This window comes from Sinocyclocheilus rhinocerous, unplaced genomic scaffold (genome assembly GCF_001515625.1).
Source record: "Sinocyclocheilus rhinocerous isolate Xijiao unplaced genomic scaffold, SAMN03320098_v1.1 scaffold1415, whole genome shotgun sequence".
Classification (NCBI taxonomy): Eukaryota; Metazoa; Chordata; class Actinopteri; order Cypriniformes; family Cyprinidae; genus Sinocyclocheilus; species Sinocyclocheilus rhinocerous.
The window spans coordinates 80,664-92,206 of record NW_015657968.1 but is presented as its reverse complement, the minus strand read 5'-3'; the positions used below and the strand labels follow the sequence as shown (position 1 = coordinate 92,206).

The 11,543-nt window shown below is 36.1% G+C and overlaps 1 protein-coding gene across 1 annotated transcript; it reads right to left on the bottom strand.

The window, feature by feature from the left end:
- Positions 1 to 60: 60 nt before the first annotated feature.
- On the bottom strand, positions 61 to 11,199 carry LOC107721823 (follistatin-related protein 1-like). Its single transcript, XM_016529992.1, has 7 exons — positions 11,185 to 11,199; positions 8,169 to 8,201; positions 5,074 to 5,192; positions 4,138 to 4,250; positions 2,757 to 2,867; positions 2,383 to 2,471; positions 61 to 1,425 (listed from the first exon to the last, which is right to left on the bottom strand). Exons 1-7 carry the CDS (start codon positions 11,197 to 11,199, stop codon positions 1,384 to 1,386), a joined length of 522 nt encoding a protein of 173 aa, XP_016385478.1. The 3' UTR covers positions 61 to 1,383.
- Positions 11,200 to 11,543: the final 344 nt, after the last annotated feature.

Below are 11,543 nucleotides of genomic sequence, written 5' to 3'. Positions count from 1 at the left end.
ATTACTCCCAAATATCGGTATCGGCCCCAAAAAACCCATATCGGTCGGGCTCTAATGCTAACACACACACACACAAATGCATTTCGCACACATACACACACATTCTCTTAAGTGGGTAAGAATGCATCTACACTACAGAGGCAATAGCAACTCTATTCTGACAGTTATTTTAAGTAACAGGTATAAAGTAGTTGCTGGGTCCAGAGTAGTGATATACCTGGAGGTTTTCGTACAACAATTTAAACATCAGGCTTTGGTTTCAGATCACTCCATCTGTACTCAGTCCCATCTTTGTGAGCTCAGCTGCTTTATTTTTTTTTATAAATCTGGCTTGTTAGTTCATTTTGTCAATTCAACCCCAGCATCAGAATGGGACTGAGCACAGTGTGAGAGTTTCAGCATGAACTGCCTCTAGCAACTAATATAAATACAAGCTCAAGCGTAGCCAATGCATCTGTGCAGCAGTTTTCTACTAACGGAGGTGATCTACTCTAATCGAAGTCGCTAATGGCAGAAAAAGCATGTTTGTCAAGTATTAACAACATGGTGGGTTTGTTGTCCCATAATGATGTTAAAATTCAAAGGTATTGCCTGCTCTCTCCACTGAGCCATGCCGTCTCTGCTTCTATTATTTCATGTCCTACCGAGCATTATCTACCATCTAAAGCAAGAGAGCAAAGCAGCAAACAGAGGAATACTAACATTAGCACCTTTACGAAAGGTCTCAAGACTATGACTGCCTTCAAGATGAGAGTGAAAGAGAGAGAGCGGCCATGACAAGCATTTATATCCATCAAGCTCTTTCTAGCGTGTAGATGTTTTAGCATGAGTATCTACCATCTGACTGAAGGACATCTCTCGTTTTGAAGCTCTAAAGTCACAGTCTGATGGACGAACCCGTGTTGTTTTGCTCTCTCAGCATCACTCTCGAATCCTTTCCTCTTTTTTTTTCTTCTTCTATTGCCATTGTTTCAGTCAAAAAAAAAAAAAAACATTTCCACATATAACTGTAGACAGACAAACAAATAAACGGTATAAAGAATAATACATCAAATCAAACAATAGTGAATAAAACAAGGGCCCCCATAACAAAGTGCTGAGGCCTGTTTGGAGTGACACAATCAAACAATTTACAGCACTTGAAGACACACAGATGAACATACGAAATGGTGAAAAGCTAATGAAATACATAGAAAAGTAAACCGCAACATAAAACACATTAACCAGAGAATAGATGCAGTATGGATAGCAATAAAAGTAATAACCTATCTATAGAAAATGGTGTGATTCTTCCATTAACAGTACATAATCTCAGGAATCCTGATTGTGATCAGTAAGAGAGGAATTCGTCCACGTCATCTCCCTCCTCGTGTCTGTCCTGGTTTAGACCTCCTTTGTGCTGGTCTTCATCTTCTCCACCGTCTCCTGATGGAGGCATACGTCAGAAGTCAGTCGTTTGTTTGTTTTGCCTCAGGCAAACTAACTGGCAGCAACAGCTTATATTTCACATAGAAAATCAACAAGCAGTTAGTGTAGCCCATGAGGAAGGTCACCACCTGCAGTTTACAGCCCTCTAAAAAGTGTATTAGTCAGTTGAAATGACAAACTAAGTCCTCCCTCAGACTCAGGGAAACATGCCTGGACTTGAACTGGCTAGTTCTGGATTTTTGTGTCAATGATATCTACACATCAAACACCACTTACTATGTCAGTCGCATTATTTTGTGGTTTATTTGACTTATTTTATGAGTTAGTGTATGAAGTAGTGTGAGAGCATAAAACTCTCCTTAAATCAGCAAGCTCCTGCTTTTACTGAGGGATTTAGTGTCTGTTTGCATGCATCGTGTTATGTGAAGTGATAAACACTAAGTAAAACACATTTGCTGTACGCTTGTAAAACATCATGTCTAAAATGGAAGCCCATAAGTGACCGATTTCAAACACATTGCAGCACCACACTGAGAAATTTAGCTTACTTAATGTTTTGGCTCTAAGAAGCCTACAAAATATAGTTCATATACAAAAGTACTGGGTAAGCTGATTTTTAATTTGATTAAATTACACTACCGTTCAAAAATTGGGGTCAGTAAGTTTTAAATAACTGAAATATAAATCTTTTGTAATGTGTCTTTATTGTCACTTTGGAGCAATTTAATACATCACTGCTGAATAAAAGTGAGCGCAAGGGGGCCCCCTGGTGTTTCGGGGGCCCTACGCAGCTTGCGTACTTTGCGTATAGGGAGGATCGGCTCTGTTTATTTATTTCTGCCATTATTTAGCCTTTATTAGATGGGACAGTCAAGGATAGATAGTAAGCAATTTGACATTGATTTATGATAAACAATGACATCAGTTTGCGGTGAATGAAGTCAGACAGCTGACCTGATGCTTGTTGAGTTCAGCCACACGGCGAGTCCATTCCTCTTCGGTCATCTCCTGATCCCCATTAGTGTCAATAACTGGGCTTTTCTCTGTGGAGCGAGTCAGTCTCATTATTATAAAATGGAATCAGTACTGCTCATGTGGGGGAAAGTGGGGTAAGATGTGTCAGCCCTTCATCCAAGAAACTTTCTTAGAACTTCCCTTGTGTCACTTTATCACTTTTTTTGACAAGTCATATTTCTATGGTCTGTATTATTGATGCATCCCGAAATATAATTAGGTCTCAGTCTTCTTTCACTTCGACTAGAGTGCAAACGGGCACAGCTTACCCCACACTCTCCTTTTCTGTCTTGAATTTGTTGATATAAACTCACCATCACAAGTCATGGCGGTGCAGACCCAGTTTCCACATGCGCAGACGCAGCGGTTGCACTCCACCTGAGTCTCGGCACCATCTTCATAGGTCTCATCTTCCAGAGCACACTCTGTAGTAACACACAAACCATGTTACCACAATAATTTTCAAAACAAGTTACCAGAAGCCCCCCCCCCAAAAAAATTTAATCTTGATTACCAACACTTTATTCCCTATAAACTACTGTAAGTTAAAATCAGCAAAAGCTGTCTGAACATCACCATTTGAAAGGCTTGCAATACATGGCTGTGTCTGCAACCAAATACTGTCTGCCTGTGTCCCAGATTCCCAAATACAAAACAGGAAATTACTGTGGAACGACTATGCTGCTACAACCATCCAGGAGAAACTAGGGTAAATGAATATGACTGAAGTGTGCAGTTCTCAACTATCATGGCAAGTCGACTCAAGATCAGAAGCCAGGGCATCTACTTTTAATTCTGATCTGATATGATACACCAATGGTGCTATGAATGCTATAGTTTACTGTCAACAGGATTTATAAATGTCATACATCCTTCTCCAGATCTTTATATTCTTCTCTAGTATGTCTTTTATATCCTGTGACAGACCCAAAGGTTATGTTATTTTAGTATTGTTTATATTATTATAGTATCCATATTTTGAATTAGCTTTTATTTTTATATTTTCAGTTTTTATTTTAAGTTTTAGTAGTTTTGTTATGTTTTTGTCATTCTTATTCTTTTTTGTTGTTTTTTTTAATTTATATTAATTTTAATTTATTTTTATATTTTAGTTTTAGTAATTTTAGTCTTCCAACTTTTTAGTCAGTTGCCAAGGCAACATTTCTAATTTTCATTTAAGCATTTTTAAGTTTAAGTTTTTCATCTAATATTCATGTATTATTTTATTTCAGCTTTATTCCAATTACCAATTTTTTTTAAAATTCATTTTAGTTTTACTCAACAATAACAGCACTGGTTCTGAGTTTGCATGTGTAAAAGTTGCTTCATATGATGCCAGAGAAAGCAGCTCCTCCCACTGAACTTTCACCAAGTTCTGCATGTGGAGCCTATCAGCCTGAGGAACGTTCTGTGGAAGAGCGGAAAACCCCTAGTTTGCTCCCTCTCTGCCTCACAGAACTACAATTCTGGGAAAACTCTGGAATGTAACTTTGAATATAAGAAAGATCTTCAATATGGAAGCAAAACTTCCAACTCTGAAGGAATTAAAACTGCTCCTTAAGTATAAAAAAACACCATGGCTTTGTTCACACTGCTCACAAATCTTGACTTGTCCACATTGTCATTATGCAAGTGATGGAATCGTTTGTAAACTCCATGCTGGTGCAGACAGAAGCAAGACAGACAGAGACTCACTCTTCTCAGGAGGGTTGAAGCCTGGTTTCAAGCAGCTGAGGAACTCATCAAAGCTCAGTTTCCAGTCGGCATTCTCATCTGAGAGCTCAACAAGAGCGTCCACACAAAGGCTCCTGTGAGATACATGTAGGGTCTTTTGAACATTCCTTTCACAACAAAACATTTTGTTCCGATGTGACCAAGAGTTAAAAATTCATGTCTTATTTGTGTTTTCAATACACTTATCTAGCTAACCGAATATGCAGTATAGCACACAGTTGTGCAGTTAAATGTTTGCTTGGCTTTATGAGTGTTTGTAGATGGAGTTTTTCCCCTCTGGCTCATCCTGACAGACAGATGGACACAATAAACTCAAATAACCCCTACTGTGAGAGAAACAGGAAGAAGTCCAGTGTGACTGAGATGATTATGATGATTATAACTACAGTGTAGGCTAGTGGTTAAAGGGATTGTTCACTCAAAAATGTAAATTCATTCCTCTTTTAGAAAAAATATATATTTTGAACTATATTTTGAACTCTTCTGCATTCCAATGAACAGTTACTTTAAAATATTGCAGATTTGGTTATTCATGGAAACCAGCATACTGTATGTCACAACAGACTGCATTTTGTAAACTACCGTTCAAAAGTTTGGGATCTGTATTGGTACCGTCTCTTTTGCTCACCAAAGCTGCATTTATTTGATCAAAAATATAGTAAAAAGTATTACTAAAAACAGTAATATTGTGAAATATTACTACAATTGAAAATAACCGTAATCTATTTGAATATATTTTAAAATGTAATTTATTCCTGTGATCACAGCTGAATTTTCAGCATCATTACTCCAGTCTTCAGTGTCACATTAAATTCTTACGGACCCCAAACTTTTAAACGGAAGTGTACAAATGCGCACTAGTTCTGTGAGATTGTGTGGCTGTGTGTGTGTTTTTACCTGAGCAGGCGGTTGTTCTCCTCTTCAGCGTAAGAGTTCATCTGAACGGCTGTTTCATTGTGCTGAATGAACTTGAGCAGCTCTGCAGAATCCAGCTGAGAGTCTCCGTTATCATAATTCTATAAGAGACAAAAACATTTCTTTCCCACACTTCAGTTTCAGTCAGGTTGCAGTTTCAGTGGGGTTATCGTTTATAAGTTATTTGAAGAGAGGAATAGGAAATAAGATTGAAATGGGATTGGGATTGTGAGGTCATCTGCTCTCTGTGCAGTTTGCTCTGAACAGATAACTGATGTGTCTGATCATTTCTGTCTAATGAGTCATCTGCAAATGTGTGTAGGGCAGCAGGTCTAGGATGATTGTGTGCTACAGAATATAGACCCTTTTCACATTTCCAGGGTTCTCAGAAGCAGAAGTCAACTACATAGAAGGTAAACTACATATAAGGGTGAGCGGAAACTGCAACAAATATAAATGTCGTGTTCCCATTTGCTCCAATAGCAAAAGAAAAAATCCACAATATTGTTTCTATGACTTTACAAAAGAGGGGAAAAATCGAGAGATTAATTACATTGGTCAGAAGAGAGAAAGACGTCAAATGTGACCCTGGACCACAAAACCAGTCTTAAAGGTTTAGTTCACCCAAAAATGAAAATTAGCTTGTGTTTTAGTTTTGATATATTTATGGTAGGAAATTTACAAAATATCTTCATGGAACATGATCTTTACTTAATATCCTCATGATTTTTGGCATAAAAGAAAAATCGTTAATTTTGACCCATACAATGTATTTTTGGCTATTGCTACAAATATACCCCAGCGACTTAAGACTGGTTTTGTGGTCCAGGGTCACAAATGTGCAGTCACTCTTTCAGCTGTTGTGTTAGAAACACTCGTGCAGCAGCTGTAACTAGTTTTCTGGAATTTAATGCCAAAGTAATGTAACACAAAGTATATTTACAAAGTTAATAAATGTGTAAACGTGTCATCCCAGTCTGTGAAAAAGATCCACAGTGATAAAACTGCACAGACACCTAAAACAGCCATAGAGAATTCGTCAGTTCATACAGACACATAGACCAGTGATCACACATCAGCTACTTTGAAACGTACACATCATGCTGTCAGTTTAATCTTATCTCAGCAGTTTGTCAGTAGACTACTCCACCTGGTACAGCTGATTTTGACATGTTCACCAATAAACAAGAGGTAAAGGACATGTTCATAATTGAGTCAAACTTCCAGGCTTTGTTCTTTCCCACAAATTGGAGGAATAGTTCACCTAAAAATTACAATTCTGCACATCTTTTATTGTTCCAAACCTAAAAATCCCTGTAGAACATTTCAGCTCTATTTGTCCTCACAATAAAAGTCAGTGGGGTCCAACTCAACGTTTGACCTCAGTGACTTACATTATATTGAGATTTTTATTTAATTTTCCACAGAAGAAAGAAATAGTCATACATGATTGGAATGAGTCAGTATATAATGACAGAAATTATTTGTGTGTGAACTATCCCTTTAATTATTTTAGAGGAAGCTGTCTAACAGATCAAGCTGATCTGACCAGCATATGGATTATTGGTTTGGTGATAGTGTTCAGTCAGATGTATGGATTGTGCTGACAGCTGTGCAAAGGTGAGCTAATATTGAAACACACTGATTCATCAAAAAAGCATGACTGCCTGATCTGCTGCTATGCAAACAGAAGTCATTTTAGGTGTATTTTACACGCCTTGGGAGGCTGTCAGAGAAATGATGTGGCGCGTCCTGAAGGCTCTTTGAAGTGCGGCAGGAGGGCGCAGAGATTGCCTGGTGGAGGGTAATATACACAGAGCCCTGACGATGAAGGGACCAAACCAAATGGATGCTTTTATGCTGCAATAAATGCCATTCCTTTCACTGAAATACAATGAATACCCTTCAGGCAGACATTAAACATCTGTGTTTGTAAATTTACAGACATTTGAAAACCAAAATGGTCACGTATTATGTTCCGCTTCTGTTAAGACTATTAATAATTCTGCGTATTGCTGGGCTTTATAAGTTATTTTAAGAACATTTTTGAAATGTTAAGCCAAGACACCCAGGTGAATAGGGAAAAAATTGGGTAAAAAATTAACCAATAGACACCACCATATTTCCCTAGTTGATTGATTACATTAAGTGCAAACGTTTTTTGTAATGAAATGCTATGAATATGCAAATAAGATATAAAATATAGATAAAACAGAAAAAAAAAGTTTGGTTAAGTGCAACTGAAAAGGAAATGTCTGGCTCAATGCATGTTTTTTTTTTGTTTTTTGTTTTTTTTGAGAAAACGACATTTAAAGATATGTATTGTAACTGAAATCTACAGATACAAATAGATAAATACAATAAACACTTAAATATGTTTTTTTCATGTTTCCTCATGTTTAACTCTGAAACAACACATAATAAACAGCCCAAAATCTCAAAACTGATGTTGTTCCCTGTAGTGTTGTGCCTTAAAATACTAAACTATACAAATTATTGGTGGTTTAATATTTTAAACTCTGCCAGGACATTATCCATTAAGTTTATGGACGCTACAATACAAATTGTAATGTATAATTCGAAATACGGGTAAAACACCTGTGAAAAATCAATACAGAAAATGTCTTCATAGTAAGTACATCAAAGATACAACATATAAATATCTTTAATAAACATTTTTCAATATTATATGCATCATTATTACAAATAGCATGTTAAAGAACAAAATTAGTTAAAACCAATTAGTGAATAGCCATCACTTTTGCCAATAGCGTCTTCATTTTGATATCCTCTGCAGAGCACATACAATATATACTCATGCTACAAATACAAGAAGACATAAAAAGGGCAAAGATTAAATGGCAAAAATGGGCCCAAGAGGTTAAATGCATTTTATACATCTAAATACTGTGGCAGTAATTCCACTATAGCCGTGTCAGAGAGGTTATGTCTGTCTCAGTATCTACGAGCTCATAAGAAGTTGGTAATTAATAGTAATCTGTGCAGCATGCAGATAAGTAGAGTCATCTGAGAGCCCTCTTGCTTGGCTCTGAGCCCACGGTCATAATACGACTCACCTGGGCTGGCTGCGGCTTTCTCCTGCTTCTTCTCTGTAAGAGACAGAGATAAATGTGAGTGGAGTAATGTTTCACAATCTGCATGTAATTATAGTTGAATCTTCCCTTAGTTATCACTTGAGAAGCTGCTTGCATCAAATAGAGATAAGGAATATTTTTTTGCTCTATAATCTGCTGAGCTTAGTAGACACTTGACATGGTATATACATCACACATGACCCCAATCCCACACACACTACTGTTATTGCATTAATGTATTTGACACATTGTTCAGAACAATTCGGACTTAAAGTCTAACAATAAGCCTAACAATAACGCCTCAGCAACCTAGACAAATGTAATATATATCACAATGGTGGAAAAACTTCAGGAAAGGGCAATGTTTCTAATGGTGAGGATGCACTGATGGTGAAAAGAAGTGCACTTATATTGTATTAAATGTGCACTTGCAGTGTACTTCAAATATTGAAAGTATAGTATATTTTAAAAAATGTAATTGCAGATAATATTAATGAAATAAAAGTCTTAAAGAGAGCACACTTTCATGACTGAACACATTTAAGTGCATTTTGTAATAATGTCCAATATAAAGAAGTACACTATTTTGATGTATTGATTAACATAATAAAACACATATAAAGTACTTGATTATAATTTTACTGTAGTGTGTTTCTCACTATTATATTTAAAGTTAATATATTCAAATGTACTAAATTGCAAAAAATAAAATATAAATATAAAATATATACAGTATAAATAACATAAATTATATTTTACATTACATTCAACAGTAAACTTTAACCATATTTTAAAGACAATAGAAGTAATTATGAAATTACATGTAAAGATGTACTTAAGTATGCCAAAAAGCACTCTTAAGTTCAGCTAATTGCATTTACAGTTTTTCTCGATTGCCCAAGGTTTCAGAAATTGTGTTTTAGCAATCGAGAAAAACTGTAATATGGATTTAAACTATAATGCATTTTAATTTATTTGCAATTAACATGCATTTAGGTAAAACACAATTTGCAGATCTCACTTAGACTTTTCAGCAAAACTCTAAACACATTCTCATTCTCAAAACACATTCTGCACTCTAATGCACATGTCATCCATACTGGTAAACACAAGTGGCAACAATCAAATACAAATAGAGAACACATGTCATTGATAGAACACAACCACTCAAAATTGATTTAACCTGTTTCAAATGATGTGACACAACCCATATAAGCCAGTTCAGAGAGCAAACAGGTTGTTGAAGAATGACATTCTAATTTATTGAGATTCACCTGTACAAACATGAATCTCTATAGCTGGCATACATAAAGTTCACTTCTCACAACAGACAGTTTGTAAAGGATGTTTTGTGGTTTGATATATGTATTCTAATCGCTCATGAAACCAGGGCAGTCACTAAACTAAAAACCTCCCGAAACAGAAACTAGCGCTGGTACAGGACCACAAATTCACTTTTACCACAAACATAGGCAAACACACTTTTACTTGCTCTTTCTCTCTCACACACACATACAGTGTTTCCTCGGTGTCTAGGGACAGAAGATTGATAACTATCTCCAAAAATGGTCGAACTCTCTCCACTCCAAACACTCCTGAGAGCCTCCTGCCACCAGTTTCCCTGACAACTAGCGGTTCTCCTTGAAAACTAGGACAACTACAGATTTGGAACAGCAACTTCTCTAACAGAGCAGTCTAACAAATAGATAATACCTAACAAAAGTAAAAGTAAAAAAAAAAAAAAAAAAAAAAAAAAAAAAGAATTCATTAAAATTTGAACATAAACATGATGTTTAACATGCCAACAGACGAACAGTTGAACTAAACTAGGAGTGTTAATATAAAAATAACATAATAAATAAAAAACGAAATGAATAATTAAATTAGTTGACAACAGCAGATGACAAAATGTCAAAAAACAGGATATCGATGTCCACAACTATTCAAAAGTTTTAAGTCAGTATTTATTTATTTATTTAGAAAGAAAGAATTTTAGATCAAAAGTGACAGTAAAGACATTTATAATGTTACAAAATATTTCTATTTCAAATAAATGCTGTTCTTTTGAACTTTTAATTCATCAAAGAATCCTGAAAAATGTATCACGGTTTCCCAACAAACATATTAGCTATTTTCAACATTGATGAAAATATTTACGAGTTTCTTGAGCAGAAAATCAGCATATTAGATTGATTTCTGAAGGATCATGTGACACTGAAGACTGGAGCAATGATGCTGGAAATTCAGCTTTGCATCAGAAATAAATTACATTTTAAAATAAAATATAAAACAGTTATTTTACATTGTAATAATATTTCACAATATTACGATTTTACTATATATTTTATTTATTAATAATCAGTCTTGGTGAACAAAAACATTTTGAAAAATCTTTAAACGGTAGTCTATGCATTATTGAAGACAAAGGTCTTAAGGTCTATCAAAAGTGATTTACACTCTTCTACCAGCAGATGGAGCTCTGATATCAGGTTTGTTGATTACAGCACGATTAATGGGCTGTTCACACAGGACACGCTCTTTTGTTTAAAACTATCAAGACTGAACACAATGAAATGGATAACAGATTTCAACATGTTTCTAAAACTTGATACAGCATCTTAAAACCCAACAAAATGGAACAACGCGTCCTGTATAAACGCCACGGAAAGTGTTCAAGTGCATGTTTAAAATAGACAGTTCATGACTAGATTAGACATCTTTGGGGTTATTACATTGTTCTTTTCTTTTTACACTCTTCTGTCCTACTGAACTTTCTCTTCGGTCACACCTCTGAAATGTTTGATTTATGTGCAAGGTCACTGAATCTGCCTCACATCTGACAAATTCCCTTGTCTTTCCTTTTTCTCTGCCTGTTTTTCTTTGTGTTCCCTGCTACAAGACCCCCGTCTCCACAGCACAGCAAAGTCATGTGAACAGAGAGCTAGCCAATCACGTGCTGCCAAGTTGTGCCTGGAGTAGGGTTATGCCAGTATCTTACCGTGATATATCGCATTACCGAATACCGGCACAAGTCTAGCCTGGAGTAACGATTTAGGAGTTTCCTGAAATACTCCTGCTTTCCAAAACCTCCCTAGCGTCCAACTATAATCAAATGCAGTCTGTGTGTGTGTGTGTGCGTGTGTGTGTGTGTGTGTGTGTGTGTTCAAGAAGGGTGTCTCACAGAAATCTTGCCTGTTCTTTCCTTTCCCATGAACTGTGATTGCTGGTTCCACCCTGACTAACTCCAACACACACACACACACACACACAACAGACCCCCCCCAGTCTAAAACACATCAACAATCTTTTCTAATCACAATCTGCTCCGTTTGAGGTCATCAGAGGACTTTCAGACAC